The sequence below is a fragment of the Vulpes vulpes genome, chromosome 14, assembly GCF_048418805.1.
Source record: "Vulpes vulpes isolate BD-2025 chromosome 14, VulVul3, whole genome shotgun sequence".
Lineage (NCBI taxonomy): Eukaryota > Metazoa > Chordata > Mammalia > Carnivora > Canidae > Vulpes > Vulpes vulpes.
Genome location: NC_132793.1, coordinates 89472729 through 89491558, shown reverse-complemented (window position 1 = coordinate 89491558; position 18830 = coordinate 89472729). Strand labels below are relative to the sequence as shown.

General features: G+C 36.5%; 1 protein-coding gene across 5 annotated transcripts in view; it reads left to right on the top strand.

Annotated features, from left to right (window-relative positions):
* LRRC28 (leucine rich repeat containing 28) overlaps nucleotides 1-18830 on the top strand; it is a 163416-nt gene that overhangs the window by 84871 nt on the left and 59715 nt on the right. For 4 of the 5 annotated variants that reach the window (XM_026001658.2, XM_026001671.2, XM_026001665.2 and 1 more), the window contains exon 6: nucleotides 12835-13041. The exons of the other annotated variant lie outside the window; for it this stretch is intronic. In XM_026001658.2, coding sequence (XP_025857443.1) covers nucleotides 12835-13041 — 207 coding nt within the window. The remainder of the gene's footprint in view (nucleotides 1-12834; nucleotides 13042-18830) is intronic. 5 annotated transcript variants of the gene reach the window in all.

Below are 18830 nucleotides of genomic sequence, written 5' to 3'. Positions count from 1 at the left end.
AGATGCTCAACCGCTGAGCCACCCAGATACCCTAGCTTCCATTTTAATACCCCTTTGGCTTCTGTGTAGAAAATGGATGGGAAAGGGGCGAACAGAAGCAAGAAGACCAGTTATGGAGGCTGTTGGGTAAGTTCAGACAGAAAATGATAAGGTGCTGAGCTCAGTGTGAAACATTAGAGGTAGAGAGAAGACATTCGGGGCAGATTTTACAGTATGACCTGTCACTGTACTCAGCCTTTGTTCTCTGTGTCTATCCTGTGGAGGAAATGACAGCTTTTAATGATGTTCCCAGATTTGGCCATTAGCCAATTCATAAAATATCATCGATAAAATAAAAGGCTTTATTATATACTTTTTTGTTTGAGTAAAAAATAATTTTAAAGGGTTCAAAGGGTAAGCTTTCTTTTTACCTAGTCTGTGAACATATTTCAGCCCACCTGTGGTAAGAAAGCCATTTCTAGACAGGCTGCTTATTTGCAGAGTGATCAGTCTGGATTTAAAAAGACAAGTACAGTATTCAGAGTGCTTAAAGAATTCTAGTTCTCATGTCAGATAAGTAGGTTAAACTTCTTAAGGAAATATTCATTTACATGTTTGTTATGACTTTAGAATAGGATTTGATCCCAATTGTCACAAGTAACATCTATGAGGTTGTATCATTTGGTTATTGCTGTTAACCCCATGGCATGAGACATCTGTATGCTGTTGTTAGCTCTCCTTCAAAATGGACTAACAAGTGATGGGAATCTGAGTTGTTTTTTATTTTTTTATTTGTCCAAGGAAAGTAGTCCTGCCCATTTCCTTAAAGACATCTTCCTCCTGAGAGCTCCTTTCTCTGTGCTAGACATAACAAACACACATACTGTGTTCACATTTGCTTCTGTGACAGAACTACATCCATTTAAAACATATTTATATTCAGGATTTACACTTAGAATATGAAGTGGTATAATGAGCTGGAAATTACAACTATTTATTGTTTCTGCATGCATTATTGAATTTCACAGGGTATTTCATTCAATTATTTGGGATGCGTGTTTCTATCTTTTCTTTTTACAGATGATTTTTTTTAAACATCAAGCCAAGGTTTTAAATATGTGAGTAAATACAGGTTTGAACCTGTATCTACATACCAGAGTATGTATCTCCACAGCCTAATCAAAAGAAAGAGAATGAATATAAAGGGAGACATCCTTACTGTATATAGGATGGAATTTCGCATTGCAATATTGTCTTTTATTTCTCTGTATGCTCTTCCTAACCCAGTGTGCTTTGCAGTTCAAATTAGAGCTATTTCTCGTGGTACCGGAAAAAGCCAACGCTTGAAAATACCAAGCCTTGTTATTGACTCTCTGTGGTCATTGGCCTGGCATGGAGTGGGTGGCTTCCTTCCCAGTCCCACTTAAATTTTAGGTTAGGTCAGTGTATATCAGCAGTGATGATTTAAAGGGGACTTACTGTTTTTTCTTTTGAAATTGGTACTCTAACATTATTTTTATGCATTGTGTAAGTAATTACTATGTGGCAATAATGAAATCATTTTCAGACTATTCTATAAGTAGTAAGAAGTTTTAAGGTATTGTATATTTAGTATAAAAGCAAACAGTATGAACAACTGTGAAGGTAGGATTATTCTAGGTATGTGAAGGAAATAAAGCGTACACACTGATGTTTACTCCCTGAGGAGTGGTGTGGGGACAGGGAGACCAGCTGAAAAGAGTCAAATTCTACTAGTATTCCAGAAAGAATACATTGTAACTCTACATCAATAATACTGCATTAATTTCATAATAACATAGTAATAAATGCTTTTGAAGGTGTCTACGTTAAATTTATTAATGATAAAATTAATTATAGAAATGTAATGGGAAATGTAATAATGCCATGTTTTTAAAAAGCCTTCAGAAAAATGCAAGTAGCGCGTTATTAGAAATAAAAACAGCTGAGGAACTGATTGAATTATATACATTTTATGCCAAAATTTATTTCTAAAGTCCAGAGAATCAATATATGGAATGGTTAAATTTTTGTTTTGATGTATATTTTATTAACTTTTAGAAAGAATTTTATTTTTGAAAATAATATGTGTCACTGTTTTTAATTTTTAACATGTATGTTAAAATATGTATTTTGACTTGTGTAACCACCACCAGAGTGAAACACAGAGGAATTCCAATATCCCCTGAAATTTCTCTGTGCCTCTTATACACCAGCCTTCATCCATCCCCATAGGACCTTTATACTTTTTAGAAATTTTATTATTTATTTTCTTCTGCTTACTTTGGGTTTAGTTTTCAGTTTTTTCTCCCATTTCTTAAGGTGGAAGCTTGGGTAAGGAGTTTGAAACTTTCTTTTCCAATGTAGGCATTTAAAGCTTTAAATTTTACACTAAGCACTTCATTAACTGCATCCCATAAGTTTTGGTATGTTGTATTTTTATTCAAAAATGTTTTGTAATTTTCCATGTAATTTTTTATTCATGGGTTATTTAGAAGTGTTAATTTCCAAATATTGGCAATTTCCCAGACTTCTTCCTATTGGTGATTTCTAACTTAATTCCATTTTGTTTAGAGGACAAACATTGTGTAATTTCAATTCCTTTAAATATGAGATGTGGTTTTTTGTCTAGTGGATGTTCTGTACTGGAGAGTGCCCCATGTACACCTGAAAAGGATGTGTATTCTGCTGTAGTACACTGTAAATGTCAAATTAGGTCTGTGTGGTTTAAGTCTTTCACATCCTCGCTTACGTTCTGACCAGATGTTGTCAGTATTGGGAGTAAAGTGCAAAAATCTCCATCCGTCATTGTTGAAATGTCTACTTTTCCTTTCTGTTCAGTTTTTGCTTTATGTACATTTGGGTTTTTAGGGTGCATATACTTAAAAATTGTTACATATGCCATGAGCATTAATCACTTTACTGTCATGAAGTGTTTCTATTTGATTCTTAGTAATATCTCCTGTCTTAATATCTAACTTTTCTGATATGAATATAGCTGGTAGATCACTCTTCTTGTTTTTTTGCCTGGTATATATATTTTGCATACTTTTTACTTTCAGCCGATTTGTACAGTGACATCTGAAGTGTGCTTCTTAGAGGCAGCATATTGTTTTTTAGGCCATCTGACTTTCTCATTAGATTTGGATTGTTTTGTTTGTTGACATTTACTGTAATTGTTAATATGGACATATTTACATCAGTCATCTTGTATTTTGTATTCTACACAACTCATATCTTTTATGTTCCTCTCTAGCTCCTTTATTGCCTTCTATTAATAAATATTTTTTCATTTTTGTCTAAGTGAGGTGTAACTGACATAAAACATTATATTAGTTTCCAGTGTACGACATAATTATTTGATAGATTGCAAAATGATCACCACAAAAAGTATAGTTAACATCCGCCATCATAGTTAACAAAAATTTTTTTCCTTGTGATGAAGATTATTAAGATTTGCTGTCTAGGGACATCTGGCTGGCTCAGTCAGTGGAGTGTATGACTCTTGATCTCGAGGTTGTGAGTTCCAGCCCTGTGTTAGATATAGATGTTATTTAAAAATAAAATCTTTTTTTTTTAAAAAAAGGATTTACTCTCTATCCAGTTTCAAATATACAATATAGTATTATTAACTGTAGTCACTAATGCTGTACTTGAAATCCCCATAACTTATTTTATAACTGGAAATTTGTACTTTTAGATCCTCTTCTCCCATTCTGCCTATCCCATCCCCACCCCCCACCTCTGGCAACCACTCTTCTATTCTCTGTATCTATGAACTTTTTAAAAAGATTCCACGTATAAGTGAGAGATATTTGTCTTTCTCTGACTTATTTCACTTAGCATAATGCCCTAAAGGTCCATCCATGTTGTCACAAATGGCAAGATTTCATTGTTTTTTATGGATGAATAATATTCCATTGTACATTTTCTTTATCCATTCATCCATCAGTGGATACTTAGATTGTTTCCATATCTTGGCTATTGCTGCAGTGAACATGGATAAGTGTTCTTTGTTTTTGAGTAAGTGTTCTTGTTTTCTTTGGATAAATGCCTGGAAATGGAATTGCTAGATCATATGGTAATTCTGTTTTTAGTTTTTTGAGAAACCTCCATACTGTTTTCCACAGTAGCTGTACCAATTTACATTCCCATTAAAAGTGCACGAGGATTCCCTTTTCTTCTCACCAACACCTGTTATTTCTTGTCTTTTTTTGATAATAGCCGGTCTAAACAGGCATCAAGTGATACAACATTGTGGTTTTGATTTGCATTTCCCTGATGATTGGTGAAGTTGAGAATCTTTTCATGTGTCTTTGCATGTCCTCTTTGGAAAAATGTTTATTCAGATCTGCCCATTTTAACATCAGATTGTTTGGGATTTTTTGCTATTGAGTTGTAGGAAGTTTTTTTTGTTTGGTTGGTTTTTTTAGATGTTAATCCCTTATCAGATATATGACTTGCAAATATTTTTTTCCCATTCATAGGTTGCCTTTTCATTTTCTTGCTGTGCAGAAGTTTTTCAGTTTGATATAGTCCCACTTGTTTATTTTTTGCTTTGGTTTTGCTTTTGGTTGCCTTTGCTTTTGGTGTCAGATTAAAAAAATCACTGCCAAGACCAATGTCAAGGAGCTTACTGGCTGTTTTCTTCTAGGAGTTTTATGGTTTCATTTCATTTCATTTTATGGTTTCGGTCTTACATTCAAGCCTTGAATCCACTTTGAGTTTATTTTTGTGTATTGTGTAAGATAGTGGCCATTTTCATTCTTTTAAATGTGACTGTCCAGTGTTCCTAACACCATTTATTGAGGAGATTATTCTTTCTTCATTGTATATTCTTTGCTCCTTTGTTGTAAATTAATTGACCATATATGCATGGGTTTATTTCTGGGCTCTCTATTCTGTTCCACATATTTATATGTCTGTTTTATGTCAATACTATGCTTTTTGATTACTATTGCTTTGTATTATAGTTTAAAACTAGGGAGTGTGATACCTCCAGCTTTGTTCTTTTTTCAAGATTGCTTTGGCTATTTGGGATCTTTTGTGGTCTCATACAAATTTCAAGATTATACGTTCTGTTTCTGTGGAAGAATCCATTGATATTTTGATAGGGATTCCACTGAATCTGTAGATTGCTTTCGGTAGTATGGACATTTTAACAACATTCTTTAAATTCAAGAGCATAGTATATCTTTCTATCCATTGGTATCTTCCACAGTTTCTTTCATCGGTGTCAGTTTTCAGTCTACAGGTCTTTCACTTCCTTGGTTAAATTTATTTCTAGGTTTTTTTTTCTTTTTGATGCAATTGGAAATGAAATTGCTTATTAAATTTCTCTTTTTGACAGTTCATTATTAGTGTATTAAAATGAAACCAATTTTTATGTATTCATTTTTTATGTTGCAACTTTATCAGTCTAACAGTTTTTTAGTAGAGTCATTAGCGTTTTCTGTATATGCTATCTGCAATTAGCGACGCTCTTCTTTCTTTGCAATTGGGATAGCTTTTGTTTTTTCTTGCCTAATTGCTGTGGCTAGGATTTCCAATAATATGTTGAATAAAAGTAATGAGAATGGGTATCTTTGTCTGTTACTCATCTTAGAAGAAAAGCTTTTAGCTTTTCACTGTTGAGTATGATGATAGCTGTGGTCGTCATATATGGCCTTTAATATGTTAAAGTAAATTTCCTTTGTACCCACTATGTTAGAAGCTTTTATTATAAAACAGTTGAATTTGAATTTTGTCAAATGCTTTTCTGCATCTGTTGAGATGATCGTATGATTTTTATCCTTCATTTTGTTAATCTGGTGTTATTATATTGATTGATTTAAAGATGTTGAACCGTTCCTGCATCTGTGGAGTTAAATCCACTTGATCATGGTATATGATCCTTTTAATGTGCTGTTGAATTCAGTTTATTAATATTTTGCTGAGAACTTTTGTGTCTGTCCTTCTGGAATATTGGCCTGTAATTTTCTTTTCTTGGGACACTTCTGTCCGGTTTTGGTATTGAGGTAACATTGGTCTCATAAAATGAGTTTGCAAGTACTCCCTCCCCTTCTGTTTTTTGGAAGAGTTTGAGATGGACTGGTATTAATTTTTCTTTGAATATTTGGTAGAATTTACCAGAAAAGCCATCTGGTCCTGGACTTTGTTTGTTGGGAGATTTTTTTATTACTGGTTCAACCTTCTTACTAGTAAATGGTCTGTTCAGATCTTTTGTTTCTTCATGATTCATTCTTGGTAAGTTATATATTTCTAGGAATTTATCAATTTCTTCTGGATTGTCAAATTTGTTGGCATATTATTGTTAATAGTACTCTCCTTTGTATTTTTTGTGGTATAAGTCTCCTCTTTTATGTCTGATCTTAGTTGAGTCCTCTTGTTTTTTCTTGGTGAGTCTAGCTAAAGATTTGTCACTTTTGTTTATCTTTTCAGAAAATGAGCTCTTTATTTTCTATTTCTTTTTAGTCTATATATCATTTATGCTCTGATTTTTATTATTTCCTTCTTTCTATAAATTTTGGACTTCCTTTGTTCTTCTTTTTCTGGTTCCTTAAAATATAAAATTAAATTTGTTTATTGGGGTTTTTTCTTGTTTCTTGAGGGAGGCATTTTTTGCTAGGAACTTCCCTCTTAGAACGGCTTTTGCTGTATCTCATAAGTTTTGGTATGTTGTATTTCCATTTTCATTTGTCTCAAGGCATTTAAAAAATTTTTTTTCTTGATTTTTGACTAGGTTGTTCAGTAGCATGTTGTTTAATTTTCACATATCTGTGAACTTTCCAGTATATTTCTTATAATTTATTTTTAGTTTTTAGATATTTTTTGTTTTTTTGAGTCACTATCATCATACTTTCCTTCTTTGGACTTGTTCATTTTAGTCTGTCTGTCCCTCCCTTGCTTGCTTGCTTGCTTGCTTCCTTGCTTCCTTGCTTCCTTCCTTTCTTCCTTCCTTCCTTCCTTCTCCAGACCCAATATGGGGCTTGAACACATGATCCTGAGATCAAGAGTTGCATGCTCTACCTAACTGAGCCAGTCAGGCACCTCTCTTTTTAGTTCTTTCAGTGTATTTATTATCGCTGATTTGAAGTCATTGTCTGCTAAATTTAACATCTTGATCCACTTAGAATCATTTTCTATTTACTCATTTTTTCCTGAGTATGGGTTATACTTTCTTATTTTATTGTATATTTCATAATTTTAATGGATATTTTAAATAATATATTATAACTCTGGATTCTGATTTTTTTCCCTACCTGAGGATTATTGTTATTTCTATTTACTTATTTGATATTCATGGTAATTTACCCAGACTAACCATGAAATCCATTTCCCCCACGGTATGTGACCATTGATTTCTCTGTGGGGTTTTTTGTTTTAATTTTTAAGCCTAGCTTATTAGGATTTGTTCCTATTTCTGTATAGCTTGGTGGTCAACACCTGGAGCTAGTATGGCTTCTCTCTTCTGACAGTAAATGCATGTGGGTTCAGAAACCCATTTAACATTTAAGCATTTTCCAAATGTACTCTATTGTTTTTTGTTGGTCTCTATCTTTTCTCCTCTGTACACATGTGCAAGCTCTCTATAGACCTGGAATTTGTAAATCTACAAATATAGATATATGTGAAGAGTCTATCCAATAGATTGTCCTGTTTTATAGCCCATACCTCCTTGTTAATTTTCTGACCTATCTGCCCAATTTGTTGCTTGCCTCAATCAAGAACATCTCACAGCCTCATAAAATAATTAGCCTCTCTTGTTCACTTGTGACCAAGATTATTACTAATTATTAAGGACAGTACTGGGTGTGGATTTTTCACCTTTTGCTCCAAATCATGTCAGCTCCCTCCAGCAGTGAAGCTGCTAGTGTTCATACCCTCTCTGCCATATTAGAATTGGGTAGAGGGATGGGCGCCACCCCAAGTGACCTTACCACATATTTCTGCTCTTCGTTTTTTTTTTAAGATTTTTAATTCATTTATTCATGAGAGACAGAGAGAGGCAGAGACATAGGCAGAGGGAGAAGCCGGCTCCATGCAGGGAGCCCGACATGGGACTTGATCCTGGGACTCCAGGATCACACCCTGGGCTGAAGGCAGGTGCTCAAATGCTGAGCCCCCAGGCGTCCCATTTCTGCTCTTCTTAGTGGAAGTGCTATAGTTTTTCATAAATACGTGCTTTTCCATTTGTTGAAAACTTTTGGTCAGTTTCCAGAGTACTGAAATGGTTGCTTTTGACAATTTTGTGGAATTTTATAGTTACTTTCTGGGCAGAGGATTTGGCAGCCTCCTCACTGCATCCTACTGGAAGGTACAGCTTTCCTTTTTGTTTCTTTTTTGGTTATGGTTTGCATGACATGTGTTTTTATCACTTTATATTTAATCTATTCATGTATTTATATGTTAAATGGGTTCCTTTTATACTTGGATCTTGTATTTAAATCCAATCCAGTAATCTCTTTTAATTGGTGTCCTCAGGCTATTTGCTTTCAATGTTCTTATTGACCTTATTAGATTTAGGCCTACCATTTATTAGATTTCTGTTTGTAATCTCTACTTTTGTCTCTATTCCCTCTTTCCTGCCTTTCTTGTTATTATCCAAATATATTTTAGTATTCTGTTTGAATTCATTTGTTGGCTTTTGGGGCTTATCTCTTTTTACCTCAGGTTTATTTCCTCTTTCTTGAATTCAAGTTAGAATCTTAGATAACTTTTGTTTGACTCAATTGCTTTCTAAAAATGTAATTTCCCCCAAAAAAGAAGAAAGAGGGAAACAAATCATAAGACTCTTAAAGATAGAGAATAAACTAAGGAGTGATGAGGGGAGTTGTTGGGGGATGGGCTGATGAGTATTAAGGAAGGTACTTGCAGTGAGCACTGGGTGTTGTATGTGGGCGATGAATCACTGAATTCTGCTCCTGAAGCCAGCATTGCACTGTATGTTATCTAACTAGAACTTGAATTAAAAAGTTGAAAAAAATGTATTTTGCATTAGCTGAGCTTAAGCAAGTATATTATTTAATTGATTATTGAAATTAAGATGCCATATGTATGTAGTCTTAGATTTGCAGCCTGGTATAAAGTGGTCATGAAAATTATGTTTAATTGAGTCTACCTGAGAAGCTATTTAATTTTTATTTTTCTTCCTTTCCCACATAATTTCACAATTTGACAAAATCACTAAATAACAATTGAAAAGGCCTAAATAGTAAGCTACTAAGAATAATATCATTTTTTTGTACTTATTCATTTAATATATGCAGTCCAGAATGTTTCAGATTTAATAAAATGCTTTTATTCATCTCACATAGGAAGTAAGAAATGTCAGCTTTTCATTCTTCTTCCCATTCCTCAGTACTTTGACCTTTGGTACGACATTATGTGTTTCCTTTTTTTTGTCAAAAGTTTATTAATTTTAATATCTGAAATATGTGTGCATGTCTGCCAAAGCAGAGTATAAATATTGATGTTACCGCTGTCAAATGTAAATCATCACATTATGGAAAATTTTAAATCATGATCACATATTATTTCTCCATCTCACAATACAGTAAGACAATACTGAATTGAAATGGTGGGCAGTTGGGGCACCTGGGTGGCTCAGGTCAGGCTCAGTCAGTTGAGCTCCTGACTCTTGGTTTCAGCTCAGGTCATGATCTCAGGGTCTTGGGATCAAGCCCTGCTTACGGCTCCCACTTAGTATAGAGTTTCCGTGTCCCTCTGCCTCCCCTTCTGCCCCTCCCCCCACTTATACCTGCTTAAGTGCACATTCTCTCAAATAGATAAATAAATAAATAAATAAATAAATAAATAAATAAATTTTAAAAATAAAATAGTGGTAACAAGCCTTAGTAATTTTTGCAGCCACATCAAAACACTATTTTACACATTTAATTATTTTGTAAATGATTAAAATAATTTATTTTGCTTGCTCCCATATGATTTTTAATAGATTTTTCAAATTTCTTTCAAAATATGGTTTGATATTGCAATTCAGAAGTATTGATATAATTTTAATTTTTTCATAAAAAATTAAGTTTTAGTGTTGGCATCACCATATCTAGAGTTTAATAACCTAGAAACACTAAAATTATCTTTGACCATTTTTTATTTCACTATTTTCTGTTTCCAATCAAGCATACCTCATACTTTTCTTAAAATATCTCTGAAATTCTTTAAATTTGTCATGTTGCCTCTGTCTAGTCAAATGTCTCCTTGTTTTCTCAGCCTTGAATCTCTTTCCATTCCACTGCTTTTTATATGTCCCATCATTCTAGTTTTTACAAAAGAGCACTGTTATCCTGTATGAATCTTCAGGAGATGTCATGTTCTCACGGCAGTAAGTCCAAACCTCTCTACCCAGTATTCATTATCACTCACGTCTCCACGAAGCCCTTCCTAAGGAACTTATTTCCTACTCTTCTCCCATGGGTGTCTTTGATACTTGTTAGGCTTCAGATAGCCCCTTGTACATGCTGTGCTTATTATTATTTCACTTCTGTGCCTTCCTGATCTTTCAGCCCCACCCCCACACCCAGCCCCTGCTGGCAACACTATCCATTTTTCTTTTCAGCTATTCAAGTTCCTGTCTCCGCCAGTACATTTTGCAAAAGTTTCTCCAACCCCTCATTTACATCTTCTTTCTCTGACCTCCTATCACACAGTATCTCTCTCTTTTTTAAGATTTTATTTATTTTAGAGAGAGAACAACAGAGCGATGGGGGCATCCATGTGGGTGGGAGGAAGGGCAGAGGGAGAGGAAGAGAATCCCAAGCAGACTCTGTGCAGAGACCCTGATACAATGACCTAAGCTGAAATCAGAGTCCGACACACTTGACCAACTGAGCCACCCATGTGCCCCACACATCGTCTCCTATATGTGCTGTGACTCTCAGTGTCAGAGATCCCAACTGATTCTCTTGGCACCTGGCCCCGGGATGTGTAGCTGTTTGGTTGCACTTCTGTCCTATTTCACTCCTGTGGTCACTTTATAAAGTGAGGTGAGGAAGGTTTCTTGTTACTATTTATGCAATGCTAGAACATGATTCTTCCCACAACTTCTTACCCCACACACCCCAAATTAGAAGCATTTTTCTGTGTGTGAATTAGACAGGTAGATTGGCAGGCATACCTAAATGAAATACTATGCTAATGGAACCAAGAATGAAATTGACTCCCGTGTGCTTCAGTTAGGTTCAAGTAGAACAAAACTCCAATTAAGCATCACAGAGTGTTCCCTGAATCCTCCTTACCCATCTTCAACTGCATATATTGCTCAGTATTGGGGAAACTGGACAATAAAGTGTGAATTTCCTGGCACAAATCCCTTGTAATATTATACAAACAATGAGAAATTAATACATTTTGCACTTCTGTTACTTTTATTAAAACTAGTCACTAAAAATATTCTGGGTAACAGTCTCCAACAAAGGCTGACAAACTTTTTCCATCAATGGCAAGACTAAATATTTTAAGCTTTGCAGGCCACATATGGTCTCTGCCACATATTCCTTTTTGGCTTTGTTCTTTTTTTTTTTTTTTTTTTTTTTTTGCCACCTTTTAAAAATGTAAAAGCCAGTCTTAGCTTGCAGGCAGTATAGAAGCAGACCATGGGCCAGAATTTGCCTCCGAGTCCTAATTTGTCAACGCCTGGTCTGTAGCAGTAAGAACTGTTAATTGGGGATCCAAGAGGACAGAAGACTTTCTGTCTAGTAGAGAAGACATTGCTAACACTAACCCAAGCCCTGAACAAACTGGGATGTACCTGGGAGGGGGAGGTGCAATAAAGTGGTAGGAACATGGGAAACCTTACCCTGAGGGGAACGGCTCATGGAACAGGATTAGGATCAGAGAAGACCAAGAAATGGCCTCAATGGACTGCAAGTTGGAAGTTCCGTCATGTGAAAGAAGTAGACTTGCGCTACATAGCACATCCTGTGGAGCCTTGAGTGGATTGTACTGTCCTGATAGGGTAAATGTCCATTCCCTAGAGATTGCTTAGCAGAGCTTACTCTGCTCAGAGAGCCTTCCTGGCAGTGATTTCTCCCAAAAAAAGGATAAAGTACTTTGTAAAGAACTTCCCAACCTTCAGACTTGGTGATTTGGCATAATACAGAGACATTAGTTGTACTCACCACGGAACAGATTACAACAATAGGTACTGATAATGAGAGAATGTTAAAGCAAACGAAAGGACTTCATTTGGATGGAATGAAAGTAACTCTTCATAGGATGTGTACACTTTGGGTTTTTAAAAAGGAACCACATGGCCAAATATATCTAAAAATATTACCTTCCAGCCATTTCATTTTATTATATTCTTCACCATTATGAAAATTTCCAAAAGACATCCTAATTCTCTGTCCAGAAGTTTTTTTCTGTTTAGTTCATATGAACAAGATATACTTGCTGAGGTACTATTTATGTTTTAAGTCCCTACTATTTACTTAGGTAAATAGTAGAAGGTCAAATAAGAGTAGCAAAGACTTCCAGGCACCTGGAAGTGACTGTGATTATTCTTTTCCTACACTAGCAACAACTTTTGATTCATCGACAAGCAAAAGCCATGGAAATAGACTTCTGGCTCATATTCACTACGTTGTGTATCTCCTTTTTCTAGGCGAGCACTCTTTTCCATTAGAAAAAAAGAATATTCTAGCAGGCTAATTTATAGATACCTACCTCTATTGGATTCTTTACATACTTTGACGTTCATGTCTGTGTAAATTGTTGTAGCTACTGATTTTATTTGTTTTGAACTCTTAACAGTATTGATTCGTTTAATTAATTTAATCAGGATGCGATTTATCTTAATTTTGATTTTGGTTGTAGAGGTTGGCGATTTGAAGGAGCTGCAGACACTAGACATTTCTACCAATCGTTTGCTAACTTTACCCGAGAGGCTTCACCTGTGCCTTTCTCTGCAGTACCTCACCGTGGACCGAAATCGTCTATGGTGCGTGCCGCGCCATCTCTGCCAGCTGCCCAGCCTCAATGAGCTCTCCATGGCTGGAAACCGTCTTGCATTTTTGCCACTTGGTAAGTGATCATGTTTGTCTGGCAAAGGAAAAAAAGCCAAAGACCAAAACAGAAAGCCTTTGTGTCCTTGCCTAGGAAGGAGAGAGTAGTTTCCTTCATTCTGTTTATCTTGAATTGTCTCTCTAAATCCATTTTGGTAGTGAACAAAGCATCATTCCCCATTAACAGAGTTTATTTCAATCCAAGATTTCATATTTTAAAACAAATCTGTGCATAAATGTTGTTTAGGGACAAAATACAGGCGATACGAGAGGATTTACTCTGAAAAAGGAATGAAAGCATACACACACACACACACACACACATATGTATGTATTATATACATAAGACCATAACATCAACAGAGGCTATTGAGCAATATGAAAGGATAGAAATATGAAAGGATATCTGGTACAAAGATATCCATTTAGATGTTGAATTCTGTGTAGAAAAATTTGTATTGAGCATCCTAATGATTAGCATTGCCAGATAACCAGACTATACTTTACAATAACCTGACTAAAACTTTACAATTGGCTGAACTGCCTGCAGAGCTCGAAATGTCACAGTTGCTAGCAAATAACATATTATTCACTGTAGATTTCTGTAGCCGGCCCATTTTAATAAAAGAATACATTTATTTTCACTGAGAATTAAATTATTTTGTTAACTTGTAAGAAACAAAGGTGCCATTTAAAAAGAAATTAAAATATGAGGCCCCACAGAAACCTAAGCTGTCATAGTAAGCCTCCTATGATTTTACTCATAAAAGCATTTTTTATAATGAATAATTTATCCCTGATGGCAGTGAAGTAAATAATTTACTAGTCTCTGAGAGGAAATATTTTCTACCATAATACAGTACACATATTATTTTCAATTAAAAATAACTGGAAAATGAAAATCAATTTGAATAATACCAAATAATTATCCAATTATCCAATTTAAGAAGATTACTTTCCAATAAATATAATTAAATTCTATACTTATAAAATTAGCAAAATGAAATAAAACTATTTCAGAAGCAAGTTATATTTCTAAGAAACCAGAGCTTTCTTTCAAGTGAGAAAAATATCAAATATAAATAGATTAAAAAACATAAAAGTACTGCTGGATAAATCACAGGTTATAAAACAACTACAACAGTCAAGAACTAAGCTACAAACCCAAAGATCCAGGTTCTAACCTAGATCCCCCCACTTCACAGTGGATGACCTGGAGTAAATCACCAAAACCTCTCAGAGCTTCATTTACCTTATCTGTGAACCAGAAATAATGTTTATCCTATTGGCTCCATAGAGTTATTTTGAAGTCTAATAAGATAGCTTATGTATAAGAACCATATGCAGACGACCCAACTAAGATAGCTTGTGGATTATCATATCCTGCTTTTTAAAAGTTCTGTCCTCCTTCTCATATTCAAGACCCTCTGTAGTAACCACCAAAACTTGTATTTACCACTTCCTTAGACCTGCTGCCTGTACCAATGCTGACTGCCTACCAAGTGATGGCTAGGATGGCATAGTCAATGCCCATCAGTGAATCAGGGAAAGGGGGGAGGTGGGGTAGTGAAGGATGTGATGATTTGATCTGCATGATGTAGAACTCAGTGGTCTAACGTCACCATTCAGGGTCAAGCTGAACATCCCATTACAAGCAACCATGCTTTGACTCTCAGGTGTTCCCAGAAACAGATTCCCTTGTTAAGTCTGGACTTGCCCATACTATTGTTCGTAGAGTTACTATTCTTACTATTGTTACTACTGAGCACATCTATAAGGAGTGTATCCATGAGTGATACCATTGCAACTATTTATAAGAACAATCATTTACTGAATTAGGTATTCTGTTAGGCATGGTACAGACGTTCTCTAATTTAATTATTATAGAACCTGTTATTACAAAACCTATTGACAACCTTGGTTTACAGGTGAGGAAATTAAGATTCAGAGAAGTTTAAGTAACCTATCTAGAATCACAACTAGTGAGAGACAAAACTGAGCTGCAGACTCTCTCTGATTCTAAACTCCACAGTTTTTACACTATGACATGCTATCTCCACATCCTGGGCATGATCCCTCTGCAGGGGGACTTCATGTGGGAATGGGGCTGAACTTAAGGCATCTGGGTTGCTCAGTAGGATAAGCGCCCAGGTCTTGATTTCGGCTCAGGTCATGATCTCAGGGTCATAAGATCAAGCTCTGCGTCAGGTTCATGCTAGGCATAGAAGCTGCTTAAGGTTATTTCTCTGCCCCTCCACCCACCCCTCTCTCTGTAGTTCTCTTTAAAAAAAAAAAAAAAAAGGAGTAGGGCAGAACCATACTGAACATCTTTCTAGTTATATAGCCACTTCTAATGTCGTTTGGGCAACCATTTTGTATTCAAATACTTCTATGGCCCCTCTCATTGGCCTGATTCAATCTTTATCTCTACTTGCTTAGCAGGATCCGTCTGCCAGAGGAAATGGCCTTGTCTTACTTACCCACTCTGGGAGCCAAGTGCTCCCAGTTACTTGTTTCTAATCTATCATCAGCAGATCCTACAGCAGGAAAAATCTTATAAAAGCTTAGGCCAGAGACCTGTTATCTAGCTCTTTCTTGGGGTTAGCCATTCTTACTTTGCCTGGCCTCTTCAACCTCAGTGGAGTTCCTGATTCCTTAATTTTGAAGTTGTGGAGTTTATAACTTATTTTCCTTGTCTTCTTGTTTCTTCTATCACATATGCTTTTATCTGAAGCCTAAACCATTCATCCAAAAACTGACTTTATCCTGCCAGCGGCTCTAATCCACAGCCCTGTTCTCATGTCTGATACCAATGGTATACTAACCAGAGTGCCATCTAGTTCTGGAACCCTGGTTCAGCCTAGAAACCCATATATACTTGGACTTTTTAAACTAAATGAATCTCATTTACCAGTCTTTAGCCTGTGGGCCCTATCTCAGGTCCAACCAAGCTCCATGCCTTCATCTTGCCTGTTCTCCCTACCTCACTGTAGATCATCCAGCTATGGCTCCTTATTACCCTGGTCATGCCACTCCTTCTTTCCTGTCATTTTAGCAGTGATACAGCCAAACATGTGCTGTGGTGGGATGGCAGTGGTGCTGGGAGAAAAGAGGTCATTCCAGCCGGAACTTGACCATTGTTGATTTGCAGTGCCAAGGAATGGCCTTGTATATTATGCTGAATGCCTATGGCAACAGATGGCCAGAGTGGCAGTAGCTGGTGCAAGGTGATAGAAATGATTGTTAGATAGATTGATAGAAGATAGAGTCCACTACACATCACTGCTCTTCTGCTTTAGCACCTCAGTTATTTATTTGCTGGGGCATCTTTGTTCACTGTGGTAAGTGCTGGTTTGGGTGAAGGAGTGGGCGTTTCTTCAGCACTCAGGTTCGGCGGTGAGCAGAGCCTTGCAGATTGGTTTCTGTCTCTAGGTTTCTTGTCACCTGCGAAACCTTGCCTGTGTTTGGAGAAGTTTTCCTTTGTGAACTAGTCAGTATGGTATCAAAGAGCTTGAGAGGCAGGGGGATCTGCACTGGGCTCTGAGGAGGGTCTCTCACAACAGTCGGGCTACCATAGCTCTTGAGCCTGGGGCCACGGACAGCCCAGGAGATGGAAGCAGTTTCACACTCCTCTGGGTACTATCCCAGCTTGCAAGGCTCATGGCCTGTGGATAGGTTTGATTTTACCATAGAAAGATATACAAGCAAGAGGAGGAGGATAAAAATTGTCCACCAAGAAAGAAACAGGCTGCCTAAAGCAATGCTCCACCCTGGTCTCAGACTGATCTTTTGAAAACAGCAGGAGTACAGGGCTGGAAAGCAAATATGAACACTGGTGGCCTTTATACCCTGTTTTATTGGGCAAACCTTTGTAAGGAAGTAGATGAGACAACCAGAAATCAGCACCACCTTGAGACAGCCAGAGAGGGCTTCGGGAGATTGGAGACTGGATAATCTGTGAAGATGATGGAAGTGAATCTGAGGAATATCAGCGATCTCCGTGTTGTTCTTGGTTTTGTGGGAGTTTTTGTTTTCTGTTTTGCCTTTTAATACCATAAGGGTGGCTTTGGAAAGGGAATTCAATTAAGTCTTTTGGAGAAAAATAACTAAATCCATAGCTGTCCTTCCACAGAGTTTGTGCACTTGAAACCTTTCTTTGAACTCCTTTCTGATAAACAAGAGCTGTCTAATGCTATGAACTATGGAGGACAGAGTCAAATGAAGTATGTGGCTGCTGGCACTGCCTTTCCTCAGAGAACTGAACTGTTCTTGGAAACCTAGCAAATGGAGATGCCTCTTTACAAGAGTGAGGATGTAACTGTGTGTATACATGCACACACACATACACATAACTAAAGTTTTCAAATAGAAGTCTCATGCTTAAATGTGATTCTGCCAGCATAGTACAGGAACTCAAAGTCTTATGAAATGGGTAATATAATACCTCTGTCCTTGATTAGAGGTAGGAGTCCTACTTTGGGGAGTTACTTACTGAATTTGGTTGCTTTATGAAAGAAGGTTGACTTAGAAGAAAAGCTGGTTTTTATGGGGCTTCTTAAAAGAACGTCATATTTCAGCATATTCAAAAAGAATTACAGAAGGTACATGTAGGATGACTTAAATAATATGTAAGACTAGCTAAACCATAATGCTCTTTGAGTACATTCTTTTTAAGATGAAGAGATGCATCAAGAAAGAAGGATGTTCCTATTCTAATGATACCATAATTGAGTGACAGGTTAGTCTACAAACAGAAACTTTTTCCACAGTGGTGACTATTAATGAGGAAGACAGGGAAACTGATCACTTGAGTCTCATGCTATGAGATCTACTAGAGGTTTTGAAATGAGAGTATTGGTTGTTGATTCAATATAGTTCTGCACACTAAATAGCTCCCAGAGTTGTGACTCACCTCTGGGCTTCTGAAAGTATAAGAAAATACAAAGGAAAGTTTTTATTTTTTCCTCTGAGGCTTTTTTTTACCAAGTGTTCCTGGTTTCTCTTGCATAATTAATAAGCCCGATTATTCAGTAATGTTCACAACTTATTTAATGATGAATAATAGATATAAATACTGTGAGGTCGCCCAGGCATGAATTGGCTGTGGAAGAGCATCCTTTAGTTAGCCCCCAGGAAGTGCTGTGTCATCTAATCTCAATGGTAGTAACTTCTCTAGTTTAAGAAAACGAGAAAGCAAAAGTTCCACCTACGTTAGCAGGTGGAATTTTTTTTTAAGATTTTTATTTATCTGAGAGGGAGAAGGAGAGCATGAGCGGTGGGGAAGGGCAGAGGGAGAAGCAGACTCCCCATTGAGCAGGGAGCCTGATGCAGGGCCTGACCCCAAGACCCTAAGATCATATCCTGAGCTGAAGGCAGTCACTTAACTGACTGAGCCACCCAAGTGCCCCAGCAGGTAGAATTTTTGACTGTTAGATAAACAGTGGACGAATTCTTAACCAAGAACATTTGGCAAATGACACAGATGTATAGAATATTCTAGTACATAAACTACATGTAATGAACCCAAAACTTAGCAGAGAATAGCTTTCTGCTAATAAGGGAACTATTTGGGTTTCTAAACCAGTTCTAGAGCTGGTCCTTGGAGATTCTGGTAGTGCAGTATATATTTTCTCCAAGAGTTATGCTTGTGCTTGCAAATGAGATGACCACTCCGTTATTGTTATGGGTTGTACACCATGACTTTGATAGGGAGGTAAAACTGGCCTTTTTATCACATAAGAGGAGATCGCTCCCAATTTTCTATAGTAGTTGTAGTTACTTTTTCCTTTATAGAGATTGGATACCTTG